Source organism: Camelina sativa, chromosome 16, assembly GCF_030686135.1.
Source record: "Camelina sativa cultivar CO46 ecotype springtype chromosome 16, ASM3068613v1".
Lineage (NCBI taxonomy): Eukaryota > Viridiplantae > Streptophyta > Magnoliopsida > Brassicales > Brassicaceae > Camelina > Camelina sativa.
The window spans coordinates 19,385,674-19,401,146 of NC_141895.1; the positions used below are offsets into that span (position 1 = coordinate 19,385,674).

A 15,473-nucleotide genomic window follows, 5' to 3' on the forward strand; every position below is an offset into this window, starting at 1 on the left:
ATTAAAGAAAAATCTGGCTAACGTATTATAGCAAAGATAAAAATAATCAAATGTTAGTGCAAGTTGCACGATTGTGTCCTGCGGTCTTACATTCTGAACATGTATGGTGCTTGCGCAACTTCTGGGGTGATGGCTCTTGAGACAGTTTCCTTTTTTTGAGTGGTGGTTGTTTACCCATCGCCTTTTCAAGTGCAGAAAGGTATCTTGACTTCTTTGGTCTACCTGCACCACGTCTTTTTCTTGGTGGAAGACATCTTGTATTTGTTATATCTAGAGGAGACTCCAACTCAACATCATCTGGATTAATAGACTCAACATATGCATAGTACAAATATTTTTTGGTGTAGTAAGGATGTACAAGTGTTTCTTCAGATAGATTTTGTCTCTTCGTAGCAGCAGCAAGAGCATGTTCACATGGAATCTTATCAATATCGTAAACGCGACAAGTGCAACACATCTACAACAAGTGAGAAAAATGAGTTTTAGCATATTAACACAAACATTATATGAATAGAAAATTAAAAATGTACCTGTCGTAGATCAACGACACAACCAAGTTCACCGCCAGTGACATGGCTAAGATGTGCATCAATGTGTTGCACATAAAGAGTATTGGCAATATCACTTCTTTTTTTCAAAATCTTTTCAACTTTAGGTGTGAAAAGAGTTGGTAGAGACATTGCGCGTTCCCGACGTCTCATAAACCACTTTGAAATCAACTTTCTCAACTCTTCTAACAAGCAAGCGATAGGATATCCACGCGCGTTTAAAAGAACTTTCTTCATAGACTCAGCAATGTTGCTTGTCAATATGCCATACCTGTTTCCTGGAAAATTTGCTCGAGACCATAGACGCACATCAACGTTCTCCAAATACATCGCAAGATCAGGCTTTTCAATTCGAATCTCGTTAAATATCGTAGTGAACTCTGAAACCCTATACGCTTTTATGGCTTTTCTAACCAAGATCAATGTACTGGTCTCTTTGTACTTCTTCAGAAGATTTTGATAGAGATGATAAGTACATATTCCCCTATGAGCTAGTGGGAACACCTTCCTAATCGTTTTACCAATGGATTTGTGTCGATCAGAAATAATAACTAGCTCATGATGGTCGGGGCATATTTTACGTAACTGAGTTAGAAACCATTCCCATGAAACATCATTCTCATAATCTACAATTCCGAAAGCTATGGGGAATATCTTACCATTTCCATCCTGCCCAACAGCTACAAGCAAAACACCCAAGAACTTTCCTTTCAAATGAGTACCATCCACCACAATCACATTTCTTATAAACTGAAAACCATTGATACATGCACCAAATGCAATGAATAAGAACTTAAATTTGTCTTCTTCATCACATTCAAGTTTGGTAATTGTACCTGGATTTGCTGCCTTAATCCTATGCAGAAAAGTAGGCAAATCTGCATACCCACTCTCCCATGTACCTTGTACCATCTCACGTGCATGCACTAATGCTTTGTATGCCTTCCAATAATCAATCTCAATACCGTACATTGCTTTCATCACATCCATGATGTGCATAGGTCTTATTCCTACACCAATTTTTCCAAATTTTACCAAATACAACTCTCCAAAACATTTTGATGTTGCTTGTCGATGACGAGAACACCTTTTCGTCACAGGACATGTATGAATATCTATGTACTTGCGTACCTTAAATTGAGAAGATCTTCTAATTGTTGATGCGCGGATCCTCCAAGAACAACCAGGGACATAATATTTCAGCACTAGCAAGGTTTTTGTCGACTTGATGGTTGTATAATCAAAATTCTGAAAAATTGTGATCATACGCAACTTAAATTGCAACTCTGCCTTACTACCATGTATTTGCCCAATCCTAATACGCTCAAGAGTTTGTGAAGTAGTGTCAAGACCTTCTACACCTCGAATCATTTGCTTCTCAATTTTTCCACTAAAAGACATATCATCAATTGAAAAAATCTCATCTCCACCACAACCAACAAGTATACCACTTTGGACCTCTTCTTCACTAACATTGTATTGTAAACAACTTTCGACTTCCTCTTCACCAAATCCATCAAGAGTACCACTTTTTTCCTCATCTACACAATATCCATCAAGAGTTCCACTTTTTTCCTCATCTATACAATATCCATCAAGGGTTCCACTTTTTTCCTCATCTTTACCACCCTCATCAATGGTGCCACTTGTTTCATCAATGTTATTATCCTGTAAAATAAGAGTATTTGATTAGTAAAGTGAATCAAAGGATTATGGAGTATAAAAAAAATGCAAAGATTTTACCAAAAATGTGTAGACTTTAAGTAAAGTCTATGAATTTCTGCAGACTAATTATAAGTCTGTCAAATATATTTTTGAAGTCTGCCAAAAATACATAGACTTTAAGCAAAGTCTATGAGTTTCCGCACACTAATTATAACTCTGTCAAACATATTTTTGAAGTCTGCCAAAAATACATAGACTTATGCAAAGTCTATGAATCTTAGCAGACTAACTATAAGTCTAATTTTTTTTTTTCAATCTGCCAAAAATGCGAAGACTTTACCGAAGTCTATAAATCTCCGCAGACTAACTATAAGTCTGAATTTTTTTTTTTAATCTGCCAAAAATGCGAAGATTTTACTGAAGTTTATAAATCTCCGCAGACTAACTATAAGTCTGACAAATATTTTTTTTTAATCTGCCAAAAATGCGAAGACTTTACCGAAGTTTATGAATCTCCGCAGACTAACTATAAGTCTAACAAATATATTTTTGCAGTCTGCCAAAGAGACGTAGACTTTATGCAAAATCTATGAATCTCCGCAGACTAACTATAAGTCTCACAAAAATATTTTTGAAATCTGCCAAAATGCGAAGATTTTACTGAAGTCTATAAATCTATGCAGACTAACTATAAGTCTAACAAATATATTTTTGAAGTCTGCCAAAAATGCGTAGACTTAATGCAAAGTCTATGAATTTTCGCAAACTAATTATAAGTCTAACAAATATATTTTTGAAGTCTATCAAAAATGCATAGACTTTACCGAAATCTACCAAAAATGCCAAAACTTTACCAAAGTCTATCAAAAATCGCAGACTAACTATTAGTCTAAGAAACATATTTTTGAAGTCTATTAAAAAAGCGTAGACTTTACCAAAGTCTATGAAACTCCGCAGACTTTACACAAGTTCGTTTTCATGAAGTCCACCAAAACATGGCAGACTGATTAGACTTTTCATATTCCACATCAATAAGAAATCTAAAAGAAGAGTTACCTCCATCTCCATGATAGTTGAATACTGGAGACTAAGGGTGCAATTTTGTTTGTTAATCACCATTAGTTGTATTTAAACATCCTACAAACAAAAAGCTTATTAATAAAAAGAAACTTGTACAATATGAAATATAAAACTTAATCATAATCAATCTAATTTGTAATACAAACAAAAAATAACTTACAGTTTCCACTTCAATGATTTTCAAATTGTCAGATTTAAGAAGTCAAAGATATTAGATTAACCAGTGCTTTTGATAGACTTATTATTGTAGAAGATAAACAGTAGATATAGCCATGGTTGGTAGGTTGAAGATGAGTGACTAACGATTCATCTTTTTTTTTTTTTAATATTTCCTTTTTCATTTAATTCTCTTATTAAATTATTTCCTTTATTAATTCTAAATTTAAATTTTCGTTTTACTAATATTTCCATTTTTAGATTTTGTTTTCAAATTATATTCTGAACATTGAATATTTAATTTTATGTGAGATTTTTACAATATTTATGTAGTTAAGAAGGAAAATGAATAATATGTGGAGGGATAATATGGTAAAATTGTGCTCTACAAATCTTTAAAATCTAGATAGGTTATTTTGGTTGTTTCTAATAAATTATAGGTTATTATAGCATAACTCCCTTTAAAAAACCCCAAAATTAGCAAACAAAAACTTCAAGTTAACAAAAAGGCCTCATAACTAATAAAAAAAAACCTCATAATTAATTAAAAAATGGCCAAAAATTAGCTAAAGATCCACAAAATTAGCAAAAAAAGTCCACAATATTAGCAAAAATATCTCATACATACCTAGCAAAAAATTCTCATCATTAGCTAAAAATCCTCCAAATTTTATTAATATTATGAAGGTCTCATAATTAGCGAAGCAGAAATTAGCAGTGTTTAACTTCCTAAAAAAGGCCCCAATTTTTTTTTGTTCGTATTTGATGTTATAGATAAAAACATTCAAAGTAGTATGGACAATACATAGTTGGCCCATAAGCCCATGAACACGTTTGTGAGCGGAACCCGAATTTTGAAATTGCACAGGTGTTCTCTTGTTCAATCAATCGCCTCCAAAATTTGAAACTTTGGGATTTTGAAAAATCAGGGGTTCTTCTAGAGTGGCTTGTTAGATTTATGATTCGTTCTGCTTGAGATTTTCTTGAGAGGAAGTGGGATTTGGGTATTTCTGGGTTTTTGAAACATGAGCCGAGGAGATCCACTTCAATTTGAAAACCCTATAGAGGATGCGGTTTCGAGGCTCAGATTCTCACCAGAATCAAACAATCTCCTCGTTGCTTCTTGGGATTCCGTAAGTTTCCTTTTATTTCTCTTTCTCGGATCTCTTAATCGAGAGACACTGACGAAAATGTTGTTGATTTTGTGTAGTATCTGAGATTGTATAATGTGGAGAGCTCTTCGCTTAGTCTAGAGTTGTACTCTCAAGCTGCTCTTCTTGATTGCTGTTTCGAGGATGATTCAACTTCGTTTTCCTCTGGCTCCGATGGATTCATCCGAAGGTTTTGCTAATTTTTTTTTTTTTTTTCCAAATTTGGATGCTTTTGTTTTTGTATGAAGTGAGCAAATTTGTTACCTTTTTCATGAGAAGATCTGATTTTTTTTTTTTTTTTTTTTGTATATAATTAGAACCCACCTAGGCTTATTTTAATGGTAAACACTATGGTTGTATAAGAAACTCATGTGTTTTAGTTACGTTTTTGTCAGGTACGATTTAAACGCCGGAACAGTTGATACAATTGGAAGACATGATGACATTGCAACATCCATTGTCTACTCTTATGATAAAGGTCAGTTTGTTTACACTTTAAGTAAGTAGTAATGGTTGTTTTCAAATATATGTTAAATTGTGTGATTTGGTATTGTCTTTTACCAGAATTCAGTTGGTGCCAAGTGCTAAGTTGTTGTCAGTTTGATCAGTAGATTCTAAGATTTTGATAAGACAAATGAATGTCCTAAAGCATTTATACACCTACCTCCTGCCAAAACACTTCCCTTATAGGCTGATATTGGATAAGTTTCTCTGTTGGATTACGAAATGATATAGATTACAAGTAGGTTTGCGCCACTACTTAGTTAAAATAGGATCTTTGGTCATTTTTATGAAATTTAGATACACATTTCTTAGTTTTCAAAGGAATTTTTATTCAGGTTTTGAGTTTTGAACCAGAGACTTTGCTAAACGTTATAGACATTGTGTTATACAATGTTGTTTCGCCAATTGATTCATAAGTTCATGTTCCTGATTCTTTCCAAACTTAATCTTTGGTGCTATGCAACCATTTAACTTTAATTGGTGTGATGCGGCTCAGGTGAAGTTATCTCTACCGGCTTGGATGAAAAGATCAAATTCTGGGATACACGACAAAGAGAAAGTATTGTATTTTCGACTGATGTTAGTGCAGCAGTGAGATGCATCACTGTATCTGGAAACAACCTTGTTGTTTGCATGGATGCTTCAATTCATATTTACGATTTGCGTAACTTAGATCAAGCTTCTCGATCGTGTGCATCTCAAGTGGAGGTGCCAGTCAGATGTATCGCCTCTGTACCTTATTCCAGAGGTACATATATAGTTTCAAGAAACAGTGATTTTTGGGTTTTGTGGCCACAGTTTACATTTCCACTGAGGAAAAATTGATATTTTACATAGACCAGGTTTCATGTTTGGTTTGATTTCTAAGATGTTTATTGTTGCTATTGAGCAGGATATGCAGTTGGTTCAGTAGATGGACAAGTGGCTGTAGATTTCCCTGATGCATCGTGCTCTAGTGAGACTAAGTAAGTGATGACTGACCACAATATGAACGTTGAAACACACAAAATGATCATTTTGGTCATCCACTGGTTTGGATTCAATCTTTTCTCTAATTATATGTACCATAAATTCATGGCAGATACAGTTTCCGATGTCATCCCAAGTGTAGAGATGGAAGAATTGATGGTATAAGCGTAAACGCTATCGAATTTAGCCCATGGTAAGTTTCCCCTCACTCACCATATAAGGGTACATATGATTTGATCATATGGTTGACTCTTTTCTTGTTGCCACAGTGGGTCAGGTACTTTTGTGACTGGGGACAATGAAGGCTACGTGATCTCTTGGAATGCTAAAAGCAGAAGAAGACTCTTTGAGGTTTCAAACACTAAAAACATGACTTGTTCTCTCTATATTCCTTCTTGCTCTTTAATTATTTTCCCTCTGTAAAATCATTTGTGTTTTGTTGACAAAAAAGTTGCCAAGGTACTCAAACAGCATCGCATCTTTAGCATACAACAACACTGGAGAGCTCTTGGCTGTTGCATCAAGCCACACTTACCAAACAGCTCACGAGAAGTAAGTCCGACTCTTCCTCGTTTCGTTTCATCATCACACTCACACTGTGACAGTACATAGTAAGACACTTGTTTAAATATATACATCCTCGTGTGTTTTGCAGGGAAGAAGCTCCTCAAGTGTTCATACACAGGCTTTGAGAAGATTTGTTAGTTTCTTGAAATCCTCAGGTCTCTCTTCTAGTTGTATCTATATTTTTGTTTGTTTGTTCTTTTAGTAGCACGTTGTTTAGCTCGGCTAATAAGTTGTTCTTTAGTAGTTTGCTTGCTCCACAGAATTGACCTCGTTTCAACATGTATAATGATTGTATAATCATCTCTCAAGTCTCTGTGTTTTATGTATAAGCATAACCCAACTTGATTTAGACTTTTTATAGTCAACTAAATTATTTAAGATTTAATTAATTAAATTGAGAGAATATTAGAGGACCGCGTAACAATTACGATCTGATTTTTATCTATTTAATTAAGAAAAAAAAGAAACAAAAAAAAGCCGCACGTGTATGGCTCGCGTAAACTTCACGCGATATGTCAATAAATCTCAACCCTTGAATAAATCATAAAAGGATACAAATCCAACGGTTGAAGAAGAGTAATAATATTTGAATACGCAACCCTATAGATCTATAAAAATTGAACTCTCCACTCGCTTAACTTTGCCACAAACACTTTGCTCTCTCAAAATCAAAATTTGTGTATCTCTCCAATTGAACCATGTCTGACGACGAGCACCACTTCGAATCCAGCGACGCCGGAGCTTCCAAGACCTATCCTCAACAAGCCGGTAACATCCGTAAAGGTGGTCACATCGTCATCAAGGGACGTCCCTGCAAGGTTTTTTGCTCTCTCTCTCTCTCTCTCTCTCTCTCTCTCTCTCTCTCTCTCTCTCTCTTTCGTTTTTGATTAATATTTTGATATCTTCATGGATTGTATTAGGTCACCCTGATCGTTGTGATTTTTGAAGTTTAGTGATCTGGAATTGTGTTCTGGTGTGTTTAGTTCTGAGAGAGATCTCTGTTTTTTTTTTTTGGGTAATTATGGCTTAAATAGAGTTTGTGCCAATCTAGTTTATGTCGATTTTGAATTTGCTTGATTCAATTGTTATAGGTTTTAGTGCTTAGTGCTTAGAACTGTTTTTGAAGTTATGAGGTTTATGTTTATTTTTGGAATTGGTTAAATTGAATTGGTGCTTTTTGTGTTGGGTTTAGGTGGTTGAGGTATCAACTTCAAAGACTGGGAAGCACGGTCACGCCAAATGTCACTTTGTTGCCATTGATATCTTCACTTCAAAAAAGCTCGAAGATATTGTTCCTTCTTCCCACAATTGTGATGTGCGTCCTATGCTGATCTCTTCCCATTGAATTTTATGTGTTTTAAGTTTGTAATTTTGACTCTAATTATGTTTCTTCTTTTTTTATTTTTTTTTATTTGGCAGGTTCCACATGTGAACCGTGTTGATTACCAGTTGATTGATATCTCTGAAGATGGCTTTGTATGTGACACTTGTTCTTTATTAGTCCAGCTTTGTGTTTTGCCTTTACCCATATGCTTAAAATGAATGGGTTTTGTTCTTTGATTACACATTACAGGTTAGTCTTCTTACTGATAATGGTAGCACTAAGGATGATCTGAAGCTGCCAACAGATGAAGCTTTGCTCACTCAGCTCAAGAATGGATTTGAGGAGGGCAAGGATATTGTTGTTTCTGTAATGTCTGCAATGGGAGAGGAGCAGATGTGTGCTCTCAAGGAAGTTGGTCCCAAGTAATAATAAGTAATCATTTTGTCTTGACAGAGTCGAATGTTTTAAGAACAAAATTTGGTACTTTTTTTTTTTGTGGTCTTCTTAGTTATTTAAGCAGCCCATGTGTTTTCATGTACTACACTTTTATATCTCTATCTTACTATTGGTTTTGGTTGTGGAGAAGTTACTGTTGTTGACAGTTCCGAACCGACTGTTATACTCCCTATGTGCAATGTCATATTTTTAGATCCTTAAGGGGCCTATGTCATTTTTGATTGTGGGTATGTCAATATACTTGTGATCTATCTCTCTTTTAAGTAAGTTGTCACTAAACTGTTCGAATGCTAATGGAGGAAGTTTCATTAACTTGTTAGTGACAAATCCCAAAGAGCGAACTCGTGCTTGATCTGAAATTTTAATATTATTATTATTCAAAAGAAGTTAAATGTTTGAAAACCAAGTTTTGTTTGTGGTAAGGATTAAGGTTATAATGGCATTTCGATCTTAAACCTTAAAATGTGTAGCTTGTATTGCACAATTGCCATAGTGAATTGTGCCTTAAACCGATACTTTCAACCGTTTAGCATTCAGCTAAATCTTCAGTTACAGAAACTAAAGTACTAAACAATTCAATACATAAGAATTATTACATATTGACGATTTGTCATTCACACAAAACCGATTTTAACTATCCAGATTCCAAAAGGATACAGATATCTGAAAGCTCAACCTACTCCTATTGGCCGTCCAACGTTTTAGTTTTTTTTAAAGGTTTGTTGAAATAAACAATTTAACAATATATATATATATATATATATATATATATATCAAACTGTTTTGTTTCTGTGAAAATAATATCTGAAAAATATATGAACTCAAAATGGTAACAAACATGATACTGCTTTTTGTAATGGTATCAATACAATAAAACTTCCTTGTTTTTCATCTGCTGACACATCAACTTTTGTATTGAAAGAGAAGTTCACACATCAGTAAAAATAGCTAACCAATCAAATTATAACTATTAATACAGATCATCCATTAATACAGGTCATAAACAATTTTGCTTGCCTAATAACAACATTCTAATAATCTGAAATTTATAAAGTCCCAAAATCTCAGCAAACCGGAATCTGATTTCTCAATTCTCGCTTCACCGTGTCTCAAGAACTCGCCACCGGCGTTATCGCCCATAATCTGAAGAAACGGAAACAGAGAAGGGTGTAGATTTAGGGTACTACACCGTAGACAACTCCGGTTAGTGGTGGACCTGTTCTTTTAAATGTCTCTACATCACCTCCTTCCAGTGACCCTAATTGCAATGAATACTTTTTCAATGCATCCTCATCTGAATCATCTGACTTTTGAGCAGCAGAAGAAGAATCAGAGACAATGACAAGGGATTGCGCTCTAGAAACTTCCTCAGGTTAGGATCAAAAAGGTCGGAAAAGTTAGTCCAGCCTTTGGACTTGATTTGGTTGCAGGCCTCGGTTTCAGCGCTGGTCTTATTAGAGGTAAAATTTTGAATTTCGATCGCATATAACCACAAATTCGGACCATGAGTTCATGGGTTACAATTTGGTTTAGAATTTTGAGCTGGTTGTTGAATTGGTGTATGCTTTGGCTATGGTACGTTGGAAGAGGAGCTGCTTATGATCATTCTCGTTCTTATTATAACGTTGGGGAGCCATCTCTGTGAGTTAAAACAAATTACGTCTTTTTATTCTTTTTGGTTTGAGTTTTAGTTTTTTAATACTTCAGATGATGATTTTGGAACATTCTCTTGTTGATAGGAATGAAGTTGATTCTCTTATTTATGAACTTGTTGTTAGTACCAAGATGCTTGTGAAAGCCACTACGAAAGAAATCGACAAGTAGATAAAATGATGAACATTAGGCAAATTATAGCTTGTTGCATTGCAGCTGTCAAGTAAATGTCGTATTTTTTCTATGTTCTTTTAATCAAAAATGTTGGGGGCTAGGTATAACGTTCATATCTGAAACCTCTCAAGAATTTGTGCCATAGTAGGTTTTAGCTTCTTAAGATTGTGATCTTGGATTTAGTTTTAAGGTGTTTTTCATTTCCCGATTCGTACATTATCTGGTGAAAGTAGACATATTCACCTTCTTGGATACATTAGGTGTTAATAAACACGCAGTTTGCTTTATTGTCCACTTTTTCTGCTCATATGTTTATGTCTATTATACAGACTAATTAAGTCTATATGTCTGGAGGCATTTCTAAATTAATTTTTGAATGATCATCTCTTTATTTGTGTTGTTTTAGATCGGTTGCTGTATGGAGACTATGTGGGCTGATTTGTTACTAAATTTTCTGGTGATTTGAACGGACACGTCATTGTTTTGTGGGTTTAAGATATGGATTTGGTTACTGGCCAAAACATGTTCTTGTTAGATACACATGGTACACTTTTCAAACTTACCTCTTTCAGCTTTTCTTCTCTCCTGTGCTAATAACTTCGTGCATACGGTCGACTGGTCGAGTCACAAAGCTTAAGGAACATCATGTTACTGATATGTAGCTGAGATGCTTTATTGTGATGTAGGAATATATTCACTTGAATGAAAAAGCTGATGTGTTATGCTTATGAGATCAAAATGTTTGGATCGGTTGGTATGTCGTCGTCTCTATATTTATTTCATCTTAGTTAGACGACAACTTGCAGCAGTTTCAACGAACTACAAGTCTACAATGCGTTGAATGCCATATGAGTGTTTTTTTTCCACAGATTTCTGCTAATTCTATATGCCTTAGTTTTGGTGTATTCTTAGAGCATGGGCATTGGTGTACACTTGGTTTTGGTCCCCCAAGTTTAATAATATTATTATGAGAGTTTCTTATTTTTAGTATGAGCATTGGTGTCTATTTGTATTTGGTCCCCCGAATAAATTAATAATATTTTCAAAATTTAGAAATTTTATTCAACTTAAAAACAAAAACAGAAAACATAAAAAGAAAAACAAACATTTTATTCAACTCATAGAAATTTTAAAATTAATCTTCATTATCTTGAAGATGTCCAAATTTAGTCCAAATATGCTCAATCAAATCATGTTTTAGTTGGTCATGGGCTTGTTTATCCCGAAGTCTGGTTTGGCGAATAATCGTAGTGCCGATATTTGAACCCACACCGGCGGCACCAACGGTATATGTTTGATCCACATGTTCTCCTTGTTGAAATTCAGAAACAATGTTTCGGTAACTGTATGCATGGCGTTCATCTTCGACAATCATATTATGGAGTATTATGCATGATCTAATAACATTTGCCATTTTGTATTTATCCCATAAACGAGATGGATTTTTAATAACAGCGAATCTAGCTTGCAAGACTCCAAATGCACGCTCAACATCTTTCCGCACAACTTCTTGTTTTTTAGAAAAAAGAGATTTTTTCATACCTTGTGGAAGTCGGATAGATTGAATAAAAGTGGCCCAATTTGGATAAATCCCATCAGTGAGATAGTACGCCAAATTGTACTCCCTTCCGTTGACAACGTAGTTGACTTCCGGAGCTTGGCTGGTTTGGTTCCGGAATAATATGCGAAGCATCATAAATATTTTCTAAATAAGCATCAAAATTATCACCATCATCTGCTTGGTAGTGATTATGGTTTGAAGATGATTCCATTTTAAAAAAATTATTAGAAAGAGTAAACTTGTGTTTAAGAGAAAGAGAGAGCTTGTATTGAGGATAAAGGAAGAAATGACTTGTATTGAGAAAAGTAAACTTGTGATAGTGTGAATGTCTTTTGCCAAATTGATCTGGACGCATATATATAATGAAAGCCAAATTGATTTTCTATGTGCACCCCGTGATTGCATTTTTCTTTGGTGTTGCATTTTGCTCTGATTGAAATGTGTAACCCGTGATAATAAAAATAAATACTTCCAAGAAACAAGTACATCCTTTACGTGTTTAACAGGTACATAATGCCAAGAATCAAACCCCGTGAGTTACAACTTTTACAAGTATATAATGCCAATAATCAGAACCCGTGAGCCTCAACATCTGAGTTATTACATAACACACATCCGAGGTATTACATGAACAATATACCAAGAAGACATAACACACATCTGAGGTATTACATGAACAATATACCAAGAAGACATAACACAATAGCCATTACACCAACAACCAGGACATCATTTACATTTCTAAACCTACTCTCTTTACGTAGCTCAGAAAAAGCATTTTCTAACATAACCAGCTTCTGTTCTGTGGCATAACTCTGATCCCTAACATGATTGATATCTGATTCATAGTCATTGAATAAGGTTAAATAATCTACCTTATGTGACATCACTTCATATCGTCTATCCGCATCTCTCATCTCCTCCATTACAGCGACATCCCACCACTTGTGAATATGTATCTCTCCATCATCAACATTTGGGCATGTGAAGAACCTACAATAGGTAACACAGTTATCATATATAGTTAAGCTTAAACTTCGGCAGCTGGTTTCCTCTTTGCTGCAGGCTGAGATGGAGGCGTGTTAATAGCATTAAGGCTTAGCCATTTCTGCTCATTCTTTAACAGACACCAACAATGTTCAAGGTTAAACCTCTTCTTATGCTCCGCAAAGTAGATTTCATGTGCATTCTTTAGGATATCAATTTCCGAATGACCAGAACTGTTCAGTCTCTCTGCAGCTGCCATTGCCGCACAAAACTTGTTAGTATGGTCATTTATCTTGTGCCAACGCTGCTTGCAATGTGTCACCAGCATCTGTTCACCACTATTTCTAGCATGAGGAGTGTCAGCATAGTACCGGCTAATCCTCGTCCAGAAGCTTCCTCCCTTTTGTTGATTAGACACAATGGCATCCTTTGAAGTGTTGAGCCATGCAGAGATCAGGACTTCATCATCAGCAGGTGCCCATGTCTTTCTCTCCTTGCGCTCCATTGGTGTATCTTGAGAAAGAGGTGGCGCCTCAGAAGGTTGTGAGCTGTTCTGTCCAGACGGTTGATAACTTTCAAAAGAAAAGTTTTCATTTCTACCAACGGATTTTTGACTGTTAAGCAAGTTTAAGTAAGAAGAAGACTGATAATATGGATTCGTAGAATCCATATGAAAATACTTAGAGAATGAGTATGGAATAGAAGGGATTAGCTAAGAGTATGAAATAGAATAGAAGGGATTAGCTAAGAGAATGAGTTTAGAAAATACTTAGAGAATGAGAGAGATTTATGATGGAAATAGAAAGAAGATGGTTGGGTTTAATAGGTAAAAAGGTAACTTGCAATAAGTTACAAAACATAATGAGCTAACAACCACAGTCTAATCACAATTTATGACAAGTACAATTCAAAAACAGCTATGAAGTACTCGTTAATGGCTCATTCAATTTAAAGGTGGCAAAAACGGATATGAAGAAGAAAGATATGAAGTTGGTATTATTTTAAGATGCACATGCTCTTACTCTATCTACACGATTGGTGTCTTTACTTACAAGTACATAGTACATCCTTAGTCACAATTCAATTTATGTAACTAATACGCATAAACAATGAACAAACCACAAAAAAATGTCACCAACCAAGAAATCATAATCAAGAATCAAGCATATCAATTAACCAGACTGTCTAACTACAGATTACTAGTCTCTTGTCCTAAACATTACACAGCTAGTTTGTATGAGTTACTACCATATCTTAATCTGAGGTAAAGGGATCCAACTTTTATGAGTTACAACTATTTTTGTTAAGTTACTACCAGAGAATAAACTTTTGCTAAATCGATAATCCGACACAAAAAGCTATGAACAAGCTATACACAGTGACTAACCCTGAAGCAAATCATATATATCTCAAACTGGAGGAAGAAGACATACCTTAAATTTCGCACAATTGAACCGCCGGACAAGCTTCGGGAGACACAGAAGTTGGAGATCGTCTTGCAATTGGTGGTCCTTCGTCGCCGTCGAGATGGAAGGGAGGATTCGAAAACTTCCTCTCGAGATTTCGTCCGGTCTTAACCCTACCCAAAGACGCCGGACAAGCTACGGAGGACACAGAATTTGGAGATAGGCGTGAAATCGGTGGAAAAGAGGAAGAAATCCACGAGAGAATGGAGAATTCGAAAAGCCCTCTCGAAATGGAGAATTCGTCGCCGTCGCCGTCGAGATGGAAGGAAGAACTCGAAAATTAATCTCTCCAGATTTCGTCGATTGTTAACCCTACCCAAACACCAACGCCAATCACAAACTTACACGTCTCCAAGTACACGCTAGAAAAACGTCGCGTTTCAGAGTCATTTTTTGGGTTTTTGGCTTTTTTTTTTTTTTAAAACAAAAAACGGGGGACGGTTGAATATAACACCAATGTCCATGCTCTTAGGTTTTTTTTAAGGGTGAGCGACTGATAAATATTGTTTGACAGTAATATGGGTTCTCATGATATGAGTAAGAGAGATAGCTGTGGAAGGCAGAAGAATTGGAGAAACAAATCCGATTATAGGCCTAAGTCTGAGTTTACCCTTCTGACTCATATGGTTCTGATGATTTGTTACTTCCCATGAGCCCCCTACGAGGTGGAAAGTCACATGAGTTGTAGTACCCGATGCTATACCTCGAGTAATGATTTCACTTATTGTGATGGTGGACAGAATGGAAGAGTAAAAAAGAGATCTTCATCTAAAGGATTTTTCGGAGGAAAAACTTAAGGAGTATTATCCAAAAGAGCTGAGAAGTATGTATTTTTTTCCTGATTACTTTGTTTGTGTCTTAGTTTTTTTTAACGTATATGTTGAAGCTCACTCTATGATACTTTTGAAATTCCTTGTAGGCAAATAAACTACATTAGCAGTCTCAGTTAGTGTATGGGATTAAGTGAATCACTATTAATAATGTGGTAGATGGTTATTGTTTTCGATTTTTTGCTGTCATATTTTTATAATAGGATGTAAGAGTACATAGAGTAGGAGTATTTGACTTTACTGGGAAATTTTAAATAGATTCTTGAATTGTACGTGCTTCAACTTTTGATTCCGGCTATTTTACCTCCTCTTTTTTTTTTGGTGAAGTATGCCATGTTGCACTACCATTTAAGTTTTTTGTGTTGAATAACTTTATCCAAGA

The 15,473-nt window shown here is 35.2% G+C and overlaps 4 protein-coding genes and 1 long non-coding RNA gene across 6 annotated transcripts; 3 read left to right on the plus strand and 2 right to left on the minus strand.

The window, feature by feature from the left end:
• Positions 1 to 46: 46 nt before the first annotated feature.
• Positions 47 to 3,281, minus strand: LOC104753717 (uncharacterized). Its single transcript, XM_010475927.2, has 3 exons — positions 3,270 to 3,281; positions 531 to 2,216; positions 47 to 457 (listed from the first exon to the last, which is right to left on the minus strand). Exons 1-3 carry the CDS (start codon positions 3,279 to 3,281, stop codon positions 47 to 49), a joined length of 2,109 nt encoding a protein of 702 aa, XP_010474229.2.
• A 976-nt stretch (positions 3,282 to 4,257) lies between these two features.
• LOC104750775 (mitotic checkpoint protein BUB3.3-like) lies at positions 4,258 to 7,026 on the plus strand. The gene is made up of 9 exons (XM_010472624.3): positions 4,258 to 4,582; positions 4,660 to 4,790; positions 4,996 to 5,078; positions 5,601 to 5,852; positions 5,997 to 6,069; positions 6,186 to 6,266; positions 6,343 to 6,424; positions 6,525 to 6,625; positions 6,729 to 7,026. The coding sequence occupies exons 1-9, from the start codon at positions 4,475 to 4,477 to the stop codon at positions 6,763 to 6,765; spliced, it is 948 nt and encodes a 315-aa protein (XP_010470926.1). The 5' UTR covers positions 4,258 to 4,474; the 3' UTR covers positions 6,766 to 7,026.
• A 163-nt stretch (positions 7,027 to 7,189) lies between these two features.
• LOC104750776 (eukaryotic translation initiation factor 5A-3) lies at positions 7,190 to 8,616 on the plus strand. Its single transcript, XM_010472625.3, has 4 exons — positions 7,190 to 7,458; positions 7,833 to 7,955; positions 8,060 to 8,116; positions 8,214 to 8,616. Exons 1-4 carry the CDS (start codon positions 7,339 to 7,341, stop codon positions 8,388 to 8,390), a joined length of 477 nt encoding a protein of 158 aa, XP_010470927.1. The 5' UTR covers positions 7,190 to 7,338; the 3' UTR covers positions 8,391 to 8,616.
• Positions 8,617 to 9,419: 803 nt separating this feature from the next.
• Positions 9,420 to 11,230, plus strand: LOC104750777 (uncharacterized). 2 transcript variants are annotated; one of them, XR_002035986.2, is made up of 5 exons: positions 9,420 to 9,623; positions 9,739 to 9,880; positions 9,954 to 10,061; positions 10,654 to 10,791; positions 10,934 to 11,230. It is a non-coding gene; the product is annotated as an uncharacterized LOC104750777 (long non-coding RNA). The 2 variants fall into 2 exon arrangements; XR_015583773.1 differs by having other exon boundaries at positions 9,426 to 9,623; positions 10,008 to 10,061.
• Positions 11,231 to 12,838: 1,608 nt separating this feature from the next.
• Positions 12,839 to 13,465, minus strand: LOC147925728 (glutathione S-transferase T3-like). Its single transcript, XM_087492744.1, has one exon. It carries the CDS (start codon positions 13,463 to 13,465, stop codon positions 12,839 to 12,841), a length of 627 nt encoding a protein of 208 aa, XP_087348870.1.
• Positions 13,466 to 15,473: the final 2,008 nt, after the last annotated feature.